Here is an 18,079-nt window from a genome sequence, read left to right on the forward strand (position 1 = left end):
GGGACAGGTTCTTCTTCAGATTTAAATGTCAAATCGTACAATTAAATTAAATATTTCCTTGAATTGGCTGAAAAATAACTGATTTAAACATTATTTTTGGACGGCGCTTCAAGCGTATAGATCAGCTGATTGTAACTATGTTCTCTGTTTACTGTTTTCAATCACAATTATTTTTATCTCTGATATTTTACTGTCATCATTTTTTTCTAATGTTGGTGTCGACAATTTGTTTATTTATGATATATCTTTGTGTCTAGTATTATATAAATTATTTTTATTAACCTAAACACTTGGTTGACCTACCCTGGTCTTAAATAGTGTTGATCTCAAAATGATGGATCCAGAGTCTCCAGTTGAATCTGATGGTCATCAACACCACCCACCCTCAATGCTAGATGATGGATTACTGATTGAATTTGTTCGTAATGTGAGGAAAACCTGGGCTGAAAAGTTGGAATCCATGGTTGAAGATTATTTGGTCCAATTTGAAACGAACAGTAATTCACAAATTATATTTATTATCAATTTTCTTTTGGCTGCATGGTTTTCTGAGATTGAAGAGACCGATGACTTAAGACGGAACCGAATTAATTATGTTTTCAATCAACTTTTACTTCGGATTGATTCAAAAACCGCTAATAGTGACTTTTCTAATCGTTGGTTAATTTACAAGCTCATGGAAAATTTAAATATCAAGGTGGATCAAAGTAAATGGTCGGTTGTGAATTTACAAATAACTCTTAGGCAAGAGGAAATTGGCCGTGAGTTGTTGCAGTTTATTGAGCCAGCTTCAACAATAGATGTCGACCAATTAATTTCTATAATTAAAAGCATTATCAAAGCTAACCCTTGGTTTGGTGAACTGGTTGTTGAAAATTTAAAGACATATCCATTTCTTAAGGTGCGTTCAATTACAGATCCAGATATCAGCCGTAAAGACTACAATTTGGGTCTCGCAATTTGTCAATGTCTGGAAGAAGCTATTGAGCGATCTGACTATGCTTCAGTCTATAAATTAATTAATATAGTGCCTGATGATGAGATAAATTCAAATGAAATATTAACTAGCTTAAGGAAACTTATACAAGCAATTTTAACTAGTGACTATGAAATACTCGACTTGGATCAATTCTATTCGGCAATTGTTGGTCGATCAACTGACAAATTGGCTAAATTGGTTTCTCAGATGGATTGGAAACTAAGAGCTCAAGGTGACCCTTACATGTTTCACGATGGACGAATTAATTCATCAATGGTTGATGATAATCTAAACAAATCTTCATCTTCCTCATCATCTATTATTGTCTTGAAAGAAAGGTCTATTGATAATGAGGTGTCTCCTATTCTTAACAAAAAATTGTCCAGAGCTAGTAATGCTAGCGATGCAACTTTGAGAAGTATCAATGATATACCTGACGGAAAGCTGTTTAATATTATTCTAGACCATGAAACTAAAGAATGGAACGTTGACAACTGTTTTTTATTAGCAACAATCGAGAAAAAACATTTCCTTCTCGAACTTCTTTCAGCTCCTTTCTCTCATTTCCATGTGATTCCAGACGAGCTCAAATTAATATTTCTACTTGAGATTATTTACAATTCTCCCAATCCTCATCATTTTAATCAATCTCATTTCAGTGCGAAGTCATCTTTTTCGTCAACTGTACATTTTTCGGAAAGTTTTCATGACTCATCAGAAGCCAACAAGTCTTTCAACGAGCTTCGAGAATTGATAAACTCATTTTGGTTTAATAGCTTACTCGAATCAAAGCCAATTTTATCCTACGTAAAAGCTAAACTTCAATGGATCTTCAAGTGTATTGATTTGTGCCTCAAAATAGATCCAAATCTCAAATATTGGGATAATCTTGGTGTCATTTTCAAAATGCTATCTCAAGGAGCTTCACCATTAACAGTTTTCAATAAATTTGGTATTCTCAATGCAGCTTTAGAATCAGAATCCGGTAACAATGATGTTAACAAAGAGGCTCTCGATTTACTAACTGAAAGTGGCCAGTCTGAATTAATGATTTGGTATGGATATCTTGCCGTTAAATTAGCAGTAATGTGGATTTTCAACAATAATTCAACAGAAGAAGAAATTATTGACCTACCAAACCAAATATCAAGTCTAATCAACAAAATATTACCTTTATCTTTCCGATTAGAAGTTCTTGAAAATTTGTATTCTCTTCTATTTCTCACATCAAGAGATGTTATTGAACCATATCTACCTGGAAGCAGCGAAGAAATTTACACAGATGAAAATTGTTCTCAACAACAAGAAACGTCTGATGACATAATTGAAATTTCATCTGTCAAAACAACGCCAGCCACAGCTAGTGACTCAATCTATTCAAATAGTTCACTCAATGCGAGCTCAATACTTCCAGCACTTTCAGATTCATCCTCATCAACTTTCATGTTTCCCAATAGTTTGATACCTGCATATTTAATACTCCTTAAGGACTGTGTTCTCAAAGCGCAAGCAAGCCTGTTCGCTTTTAAACGTCGCCTTAACGATTCTAAAACTGAAACCTCTGAGAAGGGATTTAACGATGTCTTTGTTGAATCAGCAATTGTTGGTTATGATGAATGTAAAAGTCGACTTCGATCTCTTATGGACTATATTAATGACTCACAATGGAGGTATTCAGTTATTGAACCAGCCATTGTTGAACAACGTGTTTCAGCCGTGGCAGTTAATAGTGCTATCGTAGCCGATAACCATGATGATCTATCACCTTCCATAAGTAGAGGGGAAACAGAAGAGGCAGCTGAGAAATCAATTTTAGAATCTGATGAAATTCCTGATGAGCTACCTAAAGAAGAAAGCAAGAAGGATGAATTTTTCTCTTCACTAATTCCTTGTATGTTGGCATCTCCTGATCAATTGCTTCGTTACTGTTTAATTGAGAATCAAATTGAGCGAGCTAAGCAAGTTTACAAATTATTTGCTGACTCTTTGGCTGACACTGAAGAAGCATTTGAACTGCTGATAACAGAAAAAACGTCAGAATTGACACAAAAGTGTCGAGGTTTCTTTACGACTTCAAAGACCCCAGTTTCACCTAAATCACCTAATTCAGCACAATCACCTCGATCTTCAAAAATTACACAAATTCAAAAAATTTTACATGATTTCTTGACCAAAATGGATGAGCAAACACACGGAGATGTTGATACCAATCGTTTATTGATCGACTATTCAATTTGCTCAGCTTCATGTCTCGAGTTTTCTGAGATCATATTGGAAAGTTGTTTCCAATCCAAAAATCTTGACTCGAAAAATGAATATGAAGAAATCATGTATGAATTCATCAATCGAGTTACTTCACTATTATTACTTTTCAAAGACTCGGAAACATTAAGAACAACCAGTTTAGCAACATTGTTTTCTCTATATTCTGATTCGAGTCTTTTTACCAATCCTAAAATATTAATTGCTGAAAAGGGTAGAATCAGTGCAATCAAGCGTTACCTTAATGATCTTCGTTCGCTTTTGATTGCTGATCCAGTTGATCCAACAACGTTATCATCACCTGTTTCTCCTGATTCTCGACCTTTGACCATTCAATACCAAAAACTTATCTCCTGTTTTCCCAGTGGTAAATTCAATTATCTCAAAGCTTTGTTCTACCATGTTCGAAAAGTGTCTGAAGCATTGAGTGAAGCACAAAAACGAAGTGAAAATTTTGCTCGAGCTCTTGTCAGTGCTGATTCAATCTCAATGAGTACACTGTCAAAACATGGAACTTATTTCTCAGTTTTATATAAAAGTCCATCTGCTATTCTCTGCTCTCTTGTCATTAAATATGGAATTTCGCCTAAAGTAGTGGACGATCTAGCTACAGATATGAAAGTAGATCTTCTTGGAACTCTTTGCTCAGTTACTTGCCCACAAATTCCCACAACATCTAAACACGATGACAGCTCATGTGATTTCACTTTGATCGACAGTTTCCACCCTGCCCTTTGTGAGCTTATTCAATGTTATTTGACTGGATCTCATTCAATGGAGAACTCAGTTCTCATCCAGAATCATTTTGATGATGAAAGAACGTCTCAAGATGAAAGTGAAAAATCGATCATCAAAAATCAAGAGTTGATAAACTATTTCAGGACTAAGAGTTGGGTTTTAGTTAGTTTACTCAAGCTTCTTGGGCTTATTAGTGTTGATGAAGATACTAAGGATAAAGAGGGTTCAGTTGGATCAGACATGATCTTGAATCCACAATCACCTTTACAGAAATGGTTATCTCTGGTTAAAACAACGATTGGTACAAATTCACGAGAAGATCCTATTTCGTTAACAGCTTTAGCTCTTCATCCTCGAATCCCGGTTCATAACTCTACCGTTATGAGAGCTTTGGAAAGATGCGCAATTAATCATGATTACATCCAAATTCACCGAATGCTCCAGCTTCTTGATCTAAAAAATGCCAATTCGTCACTGGAAGCTCTTTCAACGGCTTTACTTTTAAAGCTGACTAAAGAAACAAATGAAGTCAAATATGCTCTCCAGATGAGTTGCGCTCGAACTATGAGAGATCTTGTTGTTGAGCTTATCTTCAATACATCATCTTATTCGGATACAAGTAATGCTGAACGTGCTCTTAAATCAGCTATCTCACGAGCTGAAAAGAATCCAATTCAATCAGAATCATCTCCAGTTCTAGACAGCCTGCGATCGGCTTTAAAAACCATAAATATCTACGCCAAAATTGCCACTTTATCTGGTCTCAAATCATGGAAAGATGCCTATGACAATCTATCTGAAGTTGACATTTTAACTATCTTAAAATCTAAAAAATGTTACTCACTGACAGCAGCTTGGGATGAAACGATGAAAAAGAATAAACAAGTGTCAGCATTTAATCGAATATTTTCTGCCACAAATTTACAGATGGATGCTGAGCTTGATCTTGAAGTGGAAAGATTACGGTATGAGTTATTGTTGTTGGCTTTTTGTGAAAAATCATCTCAAAAATCTAGTACAAACCTTGATACATCAACATCATCTTCATCTTCATTATCAGATCTTAAGATCCTCATTTCAGCAATCCGGGAAGTTCATCTTGATCCTTGCCTGTTGATTGAAAAAATATTACCAGCAGTTGATGATTGGGACGCTAAAGAAATTCTAGTCAAATATTTGCTTCAAGACCCATCAATTCAATCACAAGCAGACAAAATCGATCATTATAATGACTATTTTCTGGGAATAAAAATTATTAAAACGCTCAGACCTGAAGCAAGAATCTATTATGAACAATTAACTGTCAAACCTCTCCTAGTTGTGGAACAAATGCTGATGAATCTAGAATATGAATCGCTAGAGAAAGTGATTAGAGCTCAAAGATTAATCAAGTGTGATCATCTAATTGAAATTTATGCTCGTAAAGCAGTGGACGTTGAAATAGTAGACAATGATTCTATGACTGGATCAGAAACTACACTTATTTCATCATCAATCCTAACGGAACCCTTTGGACCACATAACAGTCCAACAGTTTTTCGAATGCCAGCCACTGTACCTTCCAAGGAACAATGGATACCTGATAGTAAAGTTTCCGTTTGTATGTTATGTAAATTGGAAAAATTCTCTATGTTTAATAGGAAACATCATTGTCGTCGTTGTGGTCGAGTTGTTTGTGGAACTTGCTCACAAAAATTCCTTCTCATTCCTGAGATCTCAGTTCGTCAAGCAGTTCGTGTCTGCGATGATTGTCACACTCAAACTAAACTAGACTCGGCCTCACAATCTCGAAAAGAGTCAATATCATCTTCAACTTCTTCCAGTGGTGAACCTACAGTTGAATGGATCCTTTCCTCTGCTGAACATGACAACGAAAGCATTCGGGATGAATTTTATTTTGAATCAGCTCCTAGTAGTTCGCTATGCTTATCACTTCTCAAGCTTCATTCAGATAAAAAGCAGTGTGCCAAAGTGATTATCGAACAGTTAAGCCGTCCACTTTTTGAAATACTTTCCTCCAACCGAGTAGATTATGGTCTCATCATTAATCTCATCAAATCTCTACTTCTCTCAGCCAAAGTTCTCATAAATGATGAAGAATCAAAGTTAATTATTGAAATTGATTTTCTTTTAAGTCGCGTTGATATTGTCAAAATGCTTGTTGAAGGTAATTGTCCTCATCGTGATCTGATTGCCCATGTTATTTCCAAAGAAGACGCTTCGCTTCGATTACAGGAAAAGCTGGTTGAAATGGAGAGATTTGATTTAGCTTATCATATAGCAACTAAGTATGGAACAAATTTGAAACAAATTTGGAAGACCTGGGCCATGGTTTGTCTTAAACATTGTCAATTTGCTGATGCAAGGAAAAAGTTCAAACCATGTTTCGGAAGTAAATCAACCAATAACAAAAGTGACATTAATAGTAAATTGCTGCAAGAAATTTTTCAAGTGTTTGAAACTATTAAAGAAAAAGTTAATCAGCTTCCATTGCGAGATCGTTGTAAAGCCATCAAGACAGGTCAAATTGTCAATTTAGGAAGACAAACTAAAGTTCCCAATCCTGATGATGGTTGTTTACCCCAAGTACTTATTGACGAAGGTCTATTTTATTTGAAAAATTATGGTTCCAAAGAAGATGAATTACGTTTCTATGTGCAATTTGGTTTACTCAAGAATGCTGTCCAGTTATTCTTGGCTGAACCCAATAACGGCGCTTTTAATAATCTTTTTGTTACTAAACTATTGTTACCTTGTACACAAACTGGGTCTTTTAAAAAGCTGCTCTCAACATTCACTTCAGTTGATCCAACATTGGCTAAATCATGGAAATACTGGATCTATGCGTGTAAATATTTGTCTAGTAATAACTTCTATCACATACTCCATGGTATTCAAGTTTTTATGGGTGATTACATTCGAGCTGCAATGACTCAAATAAACTTCTTTATCTCTCCAAAAGTCACCGATTACAGTCAACTCCATAGTCGTTTGGATCATTTAGCTCAAGCTAAGCAACACTGTCAAGATTTCCTAAGCAACCGTGGTCAATTAAATAAAGGCTGTCTCGCATTTTCTAGTCAAGAAGTCACTAAACAAATCAACGTAATCAACCTTCAAATTGACATAACCAACAAGCTGTTCGCAAAAAAGATAACTTTACCAAGTGCCTTAGTTGATATCGCAGACGAGAAAGAAACTGTTGATCTTAAGGAGGCAAAGAAATTTAGATCAGCAATCGAAAAGGAAACAAGCAATAATGGTTCAAGTCCACTTTTTGTGCCTACATTACTCGACGACAATATAGCATCAAAGATACAATTAACTGTTTTAGTTATTCTTGAATTAGGATCAAATATCAGTGAAGGTCTTGAAATGGCTCAGCAAATTATCCAGGTATAATCAAAATCAATACCCAATCTTTGTCTATTGACACAATACAAATAATCATTCTTTTTTTTCTTAATCCAGAATTATAGCTTAGACATTACTCATGTATATCGATTGTGTGGCAAAGTTTTGGCGCAAAGTAATAAGGTCAATCTGGTTCAATTGGTTAATCAATTAATTGACTGTATTCGTCTTTCTCACGACCCTTCGGAAAGTATCAATCTTTGTGATGATATGCTTGCAACCACAATTCGTTATACTACAGAACCTCAACTCTCCGATCAATTGATTAAAATGATGAACAATGATCTGAACAAAATTGATGCTTACATTTTAACCGAGAAACTTAAATCAGCTTACCTTTTAGCCGTTCGTCTTCATAGGATTGACGATGTACGTCGTGTATTGGATGCAAGTGTCCGACTTAAACAAGATAATTTAACCAAGATCTGTCAATTATGGCTGGATAAAAATTGCTAAACTATCTGTCATTCCATCAAACAAATATTTTTATAATCATTTTCACCAAAATCAAGTTGATAAGGCTCAGATCATTTGCTACAACATTATTGAAATTGTTATGTTTTTTAATCAAAGAAAAAATTCCAAATTATCTTATATCACTATGCCAATAACATAATGAAAATTAAAACATTAGAACCTAAATAAATTTATACTTTCTATTGTTATAAAGCAAAAATACGTCAATTTATTACAATCAAAGATATGGAATAATTAATATTATCATTTCATGAGACAATTTCAAAGAGTAAATCAAAGATAATTTGAATTTATTTTAATCAAAGTAAAAAAATGGTTAGAGTGGTTTTCAATTCTTAATCGTTAGAATGAGTTTCCGATTACATTTGTATAAGCACAATCCAGATGACAAAATATGATAAAAATTGTAGGAAAACCAACATTCAAAGTTCTCAGTTAATAATAAAATAAGAGGTTAATATTGTTGGGCGTAATTGTTTGAATTTGTTTACCTAAACAATGATGATAGATATTTATAATATTAAATTGTTGAAATTTGATGAAGGCGATGATGAAGATGAGATGGTGTTGATGTTGATGAGATGACAATTGATGAAAATTACATTTGTTAATGAACTTATCTTTTGGCTTTTCAGGTTTGCATTAAAAACAAAATTGTTTTTGTACCTAATCATACATTTCATATCATGTATTTTTCATCATTAAATGTTGAAATAATTTAATGCAAATGAATATCTAAATCAAAAAGGAGTTAATCGAAAGTTTCTTTTCCTTTGACCAGTCATATCTTCAAATGGATACATTGAGGATAACCCAAAAGGTAATTTGGGTTCATAAAGTGATGATGAAAATGAAGGTAAACCAGAAAGACCCGATAAACCAGAATAGCCAGACAAACCAGATGAAAAGCCACCGAAAGGATATTGACCATAGACACTGGGTACTCCTTGACTTTCACTTGATAATAATCGAGACCAATCAGTAACTGTGAACATTTAATTGTACCAATTGGTTAATGAAACAATATCAACAATTTTTAAATTTCTTCATTATTTGATACGCAAACTTGACTCTAATAATTGCTATCAAGTTATTTTTAGGCAACTTTGAATTTGAAATGAATCTCATTTAAATTTTTTGATTAAATGTGAGATACTTTTGACAATTTTTCTTGTTCTTCTTCCTTCAATTATTTTATAATTCTCAGCCTCTCACATTATCATTGATCATAAAGAATTGCAATCTTTTTATTTTGTAATAACCAGCTTATTAATTTAAGTATGCTGCACTGATTATGTATTAATAGCTTTGCTATTGCTTGTATATTCAATTTTGATTACATAGTGGTAGTAATCACGATAGTAATTAATGAAGGAATCTGTCTGTAGCATATCAAGAGTTTTAACTTCAAATAGAGTATCATTGAACAATCAATAAAAGATCGGTGCAAAAGTATTGAGAAAATTTCTTTTAATTATGAATCACGGTAGTTTGACTATTTTTATAAGAATTTGAAGTACAATTACAAATTGATGCTTTACTTCGAAGCGTTAATTTTGATAGATATTTCTAAATTAAGATTATTTCAACAGTTAATTAGCACATTTCAGACCATTAACATTGAAAAAATGAAATCAAAAATGAAGTTTAGGTTTACCCAAACCGAATAATGAATATCTCAAAATGAAAAAAGATACAATGTTATCTTGAAATTGTTAGTATTTAATTCCCAATACTTTTGCACGAACCTTTCATATAAACAATCGGATGACTGATTATTTGTTTCAATTCAACGATAAGAATAGAAAATATTTTATCTACAGAATGAAATTCGTCTCGGATTCATCAGATCCTCAATCAGTGTTATATTTAAACACACATGTTTTCAAGCAACTAAAGGTCTATTGTTTAGTTACAAGTTTATATTAATGTTGCCAAGGGATGGACAAGAAAATTGATTTACCTGGAGATGAAAACATATTTTTGGACATAAGTTGTGATGGGTTTGACATAGGGAATCCAAAGCCCGAGTTAGGAGTTGACGATAAAGGTGAGAAGGGTGACGGTGGGGCTACCATGACTGGGTTCATGTGTGAACCTGATGAGAGCATTTGTTCATAGGGTGATGATTGCAGTGGTGATTGTGATTGAAAATAGTTTGAAGATTGGTAAGATTGGCGAGGTCGAAGGAATTGCCGTGCTAAAGAAGCAAGAGCAAGAAACGATAATATTTGACAATCGATTGGTATAATTGACACTGTTATGGTGAGAATCACATTGACCAGGAAAAATTGGTGCAACTTCATTGTCTCGTTATTGATGTATAGAGACTATGGAAACAAATGTAAACACAACTTAATATAAAATCGTTATTCGTATCACAAAGATAAATTGCTGTTGGTTAAGATTTTAAGGTTAACTTATTTAGAGCTGATTTAGGTAATTCAGAAGAGTAATGTTGGTTATGATTGTTGTCAGTAAACCGTCAAAATTAAAAATGATATGAGAAGGAATGAAGAATTGAAGGAGTAAAGAGAAAAGAGAGTAAATGAAGAGAAAGAAAGAAAAGTGAGAGAAAAGGTCGTTATATTCAAATGACAAACGGCTAACGGTCATCCTTTTTTTACTGTTGCTATAATTATTATCATTACAGTTATTGTCATGATTATTAGCATTATCAAGGATAACTTAAAATTAACATTATTCTGATGAATTATTTATGCAGGAAAATGTCAAAAATCAAGTGAGAGTTGACTTTAAAGAGGCAACCAGATTAAACCAAACGAAACATAAGGGGTAAAATTTGCTCTAGTTGTGTACATGATTAACTTAACAGGGTGAGAAAAGTGATTTAATTTTATGGTTAAATGACCTATGGATGGACAAACGACTACTCGGTTGAGATTATAATGAGCTCAATCCTGTTTTTTTTAATCGTTTTCACCCTCATCATCCTAACAATGTCAAGAGTGATAACCCGCGTTGAACCATTTTTGGTCAGCTAGACTTGGACCAGTTAATTTTACTCTCTCATCAAATGACCCTCTTTTGCTCATCATTTCATTGTCCTGTAAAAACAAAATGTTTATAATTGTCAACATATTTAAACAATTCAATGTTCTGCTTTTTAAAAAGTTACTTTTCTAAATGGCTCTTAAAATAGTAAATTACTCAGACGATGATTCTAATTTTAAGGTTAATCCAATAATTATAAAAACAGCTGATAAATTGGAATGGTTCATGAAATTCATGTCAAATGAAATCATACTGAGACTTTTGTCAACAATTACAATATCAAGGCTAAAACTTGTACTTAGTGCATCGTTAATCAGTCCAAGTGGTTTCTTAAACAACTTGAAATTTATGAAGCAAAATTAGAATCATTTTGATGATTGATTTGTTGGCTATTTTGATCAACTTTTGCCGATGGATTGTTTTATAAAAGATGAGAATGAGCATTAGAATTTTTTGAATTTTTATTATCACATATCACAAAAAGAACTCTGGCAAATTGTTTTAAAATTGATACAAAGTAAAGTCTTCGCTTGGAAAGAAAATGTTTGTAAAAGACCCTTGAAAAGTATAAGTATCCCAATAAGTAAAAGTTTTGAGCAATTAAAAGTAAAAAATAATCACATAATGGGCAGCTTCTAATATAAAAAACTACAATTTCATTAGGCCACATTTTGAGTCTTTTTGTAAAGTCACTAAGTATTCAATTGACCTCAATCATGTTCAATGGTAGGGAGCCACCTCGAAAGTTTTTAGCATTCAAATTGATTCCACTTGGTCGAATGTTTAACTTGTTAGCAATCTTGGCCCAATTGTAAAACTGAGAGATCAACTCGAACCCATAGCTTTTAACGTAAAATTTAAGGCTAGGAGTTTTGAACCCATTGAAATTGGATGCTGCACAAATGGTATAGGCTCCCATGTCTGGGAAAATGATCCATTCTCCGACTTGCATTTCAGGGAAGTAGAAATCTTTTTTGATGCAGTCCATACTGTCACAGGTTGGTCCCCAGATTGTAGTTTGAAATTGAGTTTGATCAGTGGAAAGCAATCCTTGTTCATCAGTTCCAGAGCGGTATGCGTCAAGGGTCGTTGGCTTAGTTTCATAATGATCAAAAATAGTACAATTAAAAGAACCATATACACCATCATTGAGATAGTACATGGCGTTAGGAGATCCATCAGAGTTTTTTATTACTTTTTTGGCAACGATATTGCATGCCAGGGTGAAAGCTGAAGCAACATAGTATCGGCCTGGTTCGGCGATGATGGAAATATCTTGATCAGTTGGGAAGTAAAGGTCTAAGTTGGCATTGATCACTTTTGCCACCTCATCAAAAGTGATCGGTGAATCAGAAGATCCAGGAAAACCTCCCCCAATGTCCAGAAGGTTCATCTGGAATCCCAATTCTATGGCCACATCAAATACAAAGCGAGCATTTTGAAGAGCAATACTGTAAGCTTCAGCACTGGTACAACCACTACCAACATGGAAGCTGACTCCAGTCACATTAAGGTTCAACTTTTTGGCTAAAGTAAGTAAATTAGTGACGTCATCCATTTCAGCGCCATATTTTGTACCAAGAACACAAACAGCATGCTCATCGGGAACTCGGATTCGAAGAACAAGTTGCGCATCAGGCATGTAGCGGGCTACTTTGTAGAGCTCTTCAGTATTATCAAAAGTCATCAGCTTGACACCAGTTTTAGCTGCATATTCAATATGGGATTTTGGCTTGCAGGGATTGGCATAAATAATGTCTTTAGGAAGGGCACCCAATGATATCAATTCTTGAATTTCACCCTGTAAGAAAGTTGGAAAGAGAAAAAATTTTAGTAAAACTTTACTTTATCTAAGAAACGAAAGTGGAGTGAAAAGTGTGGAACATGAAAATTTAGAGGAAAACTGGTAAGATAACACTTCACCCCATAACTGTGATGCCCGCAATCCATTGAACCGACAAAAATCTATCGCTAGTCAATCGAAATAAATTCAATAGATGAAGAGACAGAAAGGATTTGATTGAACAGGCGAAAAGATCAATAAGCTCAGGCCTTAATAGTCGAAAACCATCGATAAAAGATCAGAATAAGGCCTCCAACATTTCTCCTAGCCTGCATTTCCAACTAAGGACCTTCAAGTAGCCATTTCTATAACAGGGGCAGGTTTATTCAGCTAATTAAATAGCTTTTAATATAAGTCGAACTCAAGTAGCTGGAACAAGAAGAATGAGATGGCGAAAACTTACTTTGCTGGCGCAATCGAAGCCGATACCCAAACCCATCAGGATTTCAAGGATAACTCGACTACTATTGCATTTAACAGCGTAATAAGGTCGCACTCGTGGTAGGCTTTGAATCCAGTTTCGATGTTTATTGAGTATGTCGTCAATATCGACGACATAAAAGGCATCCTCCTGGCCTGGGACTTGGGTGGACTGGCCGATGTATTCTTGAACGGTTGGCGAACAATCATCAAGAGCAACAAAACAATCAATATTCTCAATAATACTCATTTTGACGGTCTTTAGTTAGCAATAGTAACCAAAATCTCGGAATAATAGGGAAAAAAATAAATCGAATAACACCAAACGAGTTGATAAAATTGAATAGAGATGGCTAGATCCGAGGTCAGTAATAGACTCTTGATCAGATTGTCTCTTCAAATATTTCCTTGATTGGATGACACTTGGAGACCAAGGAAACCAATGTTCAAGAAGCCCAGGAGCCAGAGGATTAACCCTGTAATGAAAAAAAAGAAAAAGAAATGAGTCAAACGATATGTTAGCTTAGATTTAAGCTGATAAGTAGTAAACGGATAAGTGACCAGTACTAACCGGCTCAGGAAGGATAAGCTATTGCTATTGAACCTAGCTATCAGTAATAGGATAAACAAAAGTCTATTGGATCCAAAGTAAACAAAAAGACAAAGTCAAAATAGAAACAAATAAAGTGTTTCCTCACCACAAGAGCAATCAAGTATGCGCGATGATCTAGTATATTTTACTTGACTAAGCTCAAAGACTGAAGTTTTCCTGGGGTGAGTAATATTAAGCAATTAGACAGACTGATTAGGAAACTATTTGAGCCTCATTGAAAGTCAAATGATTAGAGCAATCAAAGAGAGTGGAGCTAGTGAATGAAACCAATGGAAACCATGGAAATAGAAAATATTCAGTTCACTTTCAAGATTAGCTGATGGAGTGAATAGAATGATGAGTTAACGCAAATTAATATCAAAGTCTAACTTGCTTAGGCAATAGAGCTGATACTGATAATTTAATGTCATTTTTCAATGAATAACTTACCTATTGAAATTCAGAAGTAATCAATACAGAAATTTTCGTTGAAATTGGGAACAAAATTAAATTTAAGCAAACAATTTGAAAATATAACTAAAAGGCTCTGAAATGAGTGAAAAAACAAGTAAAAAACAAGATGGAGAATGAAGAATGCGAACGAAGACACAAGAGGCGGTAAAAGCAAATTAACTTCGTAAAATTTCACAACGGGTTAACCCGTTGTGAGCTTATTCTTGGTTCTATCTAATTAAAACAAGACTAGAGTTAATTTAACAATTAAATTTTGAGCACTGGTAAAATAAGCATTAGAGATGTTGGTAGAGGAGAAACCAAAGTTAAACTAAACTCAAAGAGAGAAGAAGGCAACAAGCAAGAGTGAGATAGATAAAGTGTTCAATCAGTTGACTGATATGAGTCAAGCGCGTGATTTAGATAATGAAAGGGGAAAGTGTTGTTGATCGATATGTCAATAAAGAAAATTCCCGTACATATGGATTCCCCATATTTCGTGCTGTGAATCCTATGCTAGCTAGCAAAATAGAAACATTACAAGTGTAGTTACACTTTAAGCAAGAAATTTTCATTAATCGATTGAAAATATATTTAAAGGCTAGAAGTATCTCAATAACTCTCAAGAAACAGATTAATGGACTTGACGACCAGATCCATTTTGCATTCACAGCGACAGAAATTTTTCAAGATAAATTGACAACTGATATAAACAGAAATACTTACTCCACATTATTAGCAATATCACTAACTAACTTGAGAGACTTTATAATGAACTCATCAATGATATTTGATATCATCTTAAGGAACGATCACTTGATGTTTTATCCAGTAGTCAGACCCACTGGAGATGATGATTAAAGTAATCTAATAACAACTTAAATGAAATTAGGATAACTATTTTCCTTTTCCTAGCAAGTTGCTTTAGACAATTCGACTATCATTTGACAAGTTGCATTATGAAACTTCCATGATTGTGTCAATCAACTTGATTTAGGTAAAACAATTAATACTGTCTGACAAAAGCGTGACATCAAACATAATTTTAGGGCTTGATAACCAAGGATGGTTACAATGAATGAAGTGATTGATTGACTATCATTACTGTTTATTGATATGGCAATTGTTTTTGAGTATCAATTTCCCCTCAAAAGCCAATTAACAATCAGATAGAACATCGAACCTTGATCCTCATCCTATTCCTATCAACAACCAACCATTTGTAATGTGAACCGAAGATATTAGTTCCTAAACAAAAAACTACATGGTTCTAAAATAAACTCAACCGCAATGTTTGTTTGATATCTATTGAAAGAATTCAACCAGTATCTTTGAATCTTGAACAAATGAAATAGGAGACCAGAAATAAAATAGCACCATGATGAAATACGACCATGAAGCCCAGCAAAAACAAAACGAGAGGCTAAACGTCTGAAGTGAAGATAGTAACATTGGAGACAGAATATTGTTGAAAGATGCTTCACGCAAACTGAGAAGACTAAAGATTATTGTGCTATAAAAGGTCAACGCTTTGAGCCAAAAAGACAGTCAATTCATGATTAATTGAAGAAAGTGAATTGTAAATTAAATGAGAACAGCATGACAACAAATAAGCTATGAAAGGAAAGGAACAAAATGGCAGAAGAATTATTATTTTGAATAAAAGAGACTTACCTTAAGACAACTTAAGAGTGGTACTAGAAGAGACTTCAGCAGAAGGCTTGAAAGGTGACAATCAAAGAAAATAAATTCGAATTGATTAAGAAATTAATTTAAAGAAATTATAAAACGGATTACAATTAATAGGCAGATATGATGAATAAACAAAATGTTGTGGCACAATATTTCAAATTTATAGACTTGAAGTTGACAGTGCTGCTGGCTGTTGTTTGGTTTTTGTTACAACTGAAGTTGTTGCACCAAATGATTCTCGTTTAAATAGTATTTTCAATTTCTGGTCACAAGGTTCATTAATTACTGTCCTCGATGTTTTATTTGAAAATGTCATTTGATAAAAGTAGACAAAATTCCCGATATACTATTCTCAGCATTCAACTAAGATAATTGAGTGCTTAAATAATCTCATCTTCATTGGTCCTTAAACCATAATCTGTCTGTATGAACAAGAGTCAATAAAATTAATGTTAATATTATAAAATTTTGTGTTCACTTGATATTTAACTTGAATCGGGGACTTTCAATGTTGATAAATATTTATTGCAAAAATTAAAGGTAAGAATCAATGGAATAAAGATATTAAATTGTTCTCATCACATGTAATAAAGAGTATTTCAATGTAAAGAAAAACTGAAAAGATGTTTAGATTCCAAAGACTTTATATTACGGTAAATTTCAATTGAGTTACCCTGTAAAGGGAAACGTTATTACAATAGAAATATTAGATTGATTATTCAGATATATGTGTTTATTTATTTTTGCTTCATTTTCCCCTTTTAATCTTATCAATGGACCATTTCTTGAGATGTTGTCATGAGAATCAGGTTGAAGCCAGTATTAAAGGTTTTCAAGATGACTTCAATGATCTGGAAAAACGGTAATGTACCAATAAATAGAGGATTAACCGTCACAAATTTCCCGTTCTTCGACTTTCAAACGATTTATTAATTGACTAGGAAATGCGCATTTACTGAAAGTGAAACTGAAAATATCAAACCAGCAAAATAGTCAGCAACTTTTGCGTTGACAAGCAATTTCAATTTGTTTTAACAGTCAAAATGTGATTAATTTTTGACAATTAAAGGGTCGAGTATTTACTAAATTGTATAAATTCGTAATGAATGTGTTTCTAAAGGCTCAGAGATTGATATGTTTTGTTACAGATTGAATGCTGGATCATAGCTAAGAATGGCCGAGATTGGGTTGACCCTTGTTTTAGTGATAAGGTTTGGGTAAGAGTCTTGCTTTGAGGACAAAAGTTTGATATGATTTCGGTCAATAGGAAGTAGTCGATTTATATTTCAATCAAAGGTAAATGTTTTTGTTTTTAATCTATTATAAGATAACTATTACATTAATTGAGCTATTAAAGAGGCTGGTAATCTCCAAATGATTTTAGCATTTTTTCAGGTCAAATATTGATCGATCTTGATTCACGATTAATCTTTGATTGTAACGAGTTTTGTTTCTTTATGAGTATATTGTTAGTCTTTTTGAATCGTCTGGAGTCTGGATAATGAGTAAGTCTTGATTTGAAAACGTCATATTTCTAGAAATGTTACAGGTTGATAGACTGATCTTTGATAAAATCATCTCTAATATTAATCAATTATATTTTCCGACTTGTTAGATGAAAATTTTAGGAAAAAATTATGTTCTTTAAATATTAAGTTATATTCTTCATGTGTGTTTACTATCATTTATTAAATGATATTGTATCAATTATTGAACCAGAGTCATATAGTTGGTTCATGTTACATGTATATCTTAATTATAGACTTTCATTTCATCACTTTCCTCCAATTCAATGTTCAAATATTAACAACAAGCTATAATAATCAGCATTGGAAGCAAATCATCTTCTAATTTGGTCAGATTGGATTGTTATTTACAGATGAGAAGCACCATGGCTGGAGATAAATGGCTGAGTCTTGAAAATTGATGTCATCCATTCAATTTGTTAATTAACTCTCTGCTAAGTCACAGCAACAAATGCTTTCCAGGTTTTAATAAACAAACTTCAATTAATTATTTACAGATTTACATAATACATGGTAAGTAAACTGATGAAATTAAATTGTTTTCATTATCTTAATATCGATGATCAGACCTACAGATGGTAGGTTGAGTGATTGTCATTAAGTTGCATTAGCTGGTCGTATGTTGTCAAATATTTCAGTAATTATTGTAATGATTGTACAAGAGCAAT

At 33.4% G+C, this 18,079-nt stretch overlaps 3 protein-coding genes across 5 annotated transcripts; 1 reads left to right on the forward strand and 2 right to left on the reverse strand.

Moving 5' to 3' along the window:
• The first annotated feature begins 131 nt into the window (after positions 1-131).
• On the forward strand, positions 132-8,069 carry Sptz (zinc finger FYVE-type containing 26 spastizin). The gene is made up of 2 exons (XM_015930908.3): positions 132-7,375; positions 7,451-8,069. The coding sequence occupies exons 1-2, from the start codon at positions 332-334 to the stop codon at positions 7,847-7,849; spliced, it is 7,443 nt and encodes a 2,480-aa protein (XP_015786394.2). The 5' UTR covers positions 132-331; the 3' UTR covers positions 7,850-8,069.
• Positions 8,070-8,129: 60 nt separating this feature from the next.
• Positions 8,130-10,599, reverse strand: LOC107363494 (uncharacterized). The gene is made up of 2 exons (XM_015930726.3): positions 9,834-10,599; positions 8,130-8,855 (listed from the first exon to the last, which is right to left on the reverse strand). The coding sequence occupies exons 1-2, from the start codon at positions 10,174-10,176 to the stop codon at positions 8,611-8,613; spliced, it is 588 nt and encodes a 195-aa protein (XP_015786212.1). The 5' UTR covers positions 10,177-10,599; the 3' UTR covers positions 8,130-8,610.
• Positions 10,600-11,328: 729 nt separating this feature from the next.
• On the reverse strand, positions 11,329-16,014 carry LOC107363702 (ornithine decarboxylase). 3 transcript variants are annotated; one of them, XM_015930967.3, is made up of 3 exons: positions 15,868-16,014; positions 13,132-13,624; positions 11,329-12,686 (listed from the first exon to the last, which is right to left on the reverse strand). In XM_015930967.3, exons 2-3 carry the CDS (start codon positions 13,396-13,398, stop codon positions 11,586-11,588), a joined length of 1,368 nt encoding a protein of 455 aa, XP_015786453.1. In that variant the 5' UTR covers positions 13,399-13,624; positions 15,868-16,014; the 3' UTR covers positions 11,329-11,585. The 3 variants fall into 3 exon arrangements, with proteins under 3 accessions (XP_015786453.1, XP_015786454.1, XP_015786456.1); XM_015930968.3 differs by lacking the exon at positions 15,868-16,014 and adding an exon at positions 14,191-14,516; XM_015930970.3 differs by lacking the exons at positions 13,132-13,624; positions 15,868-16,014 and adding an exon at positions 12,809-13,058.
• Between the last annotated feature and the right edge of the window lie 2,065 nt (positions 16,015-18,079).

This window comes from Tetranychus urticae, chromosome 2 (genome assembly GCF_039701765.1).
Source record: "Tetranychus urticae isolate SD_2017Ah chromosome 2, NJAU_TeUrti_SD_1.0, whole genome shotgun sequence".
Lineage (NCBI taxonomy): Eukaryota > Metazoa > Arthropoda > Arachnida > Trombidiformes > Tetranychidae > Tetranychus > Tetranychus urticae.

What these genes read in the sequence shown, in the direction of transcription:
- Sptz (XM_015930908.3), top strand. Translation starts at nt 332, where the DNA reads ATGATGGATCCAGAGTCTCCAGTTGAATCTGATGGTCATCAACACCAC. An exon ending in TGGCTCAGCAAATTATCCAG is followed by an intron (nt 7,376 to 7,450) that starts GTATAATCAAAA and finishes TTCTTAATCCAG; the next exon opens with AATTATAGCTTAGACATTAC.
- LOC107363494 (XM_015930726.3), bottom strand. Translation starts at nt 10,176, where the DNA reads ATGAAGTTGCACCAATTTTTCCTGGTCAATGTGATTCTCACCATAACA. An exon ending in AAATATGTTTTCATCTCCAG is followed by an intron (nt 8,856 to 9,833) that starts GTAAATCAATTT and finishes AAATGTTCACAG; the next exon opens with TTACTGATTGGTCTCGATTA.
- LOC107363702 (XM_015930967.3), bottom strand. Translation starts at nt 13,398, where the DNA reads ATGAGTATTATTGAGAATATTGATTGTTTTGTTGCTCTTGATGATTGT. An exon ending in GCTTCGATTGCGCCAGCAAA is followed by an intron (nt 12,687 to 13,131) that starts GTAAGTTTTCGC and finishes ACTTTCTTACAG; the next exon opens with GGTGAAATTCAAGAATTGAT.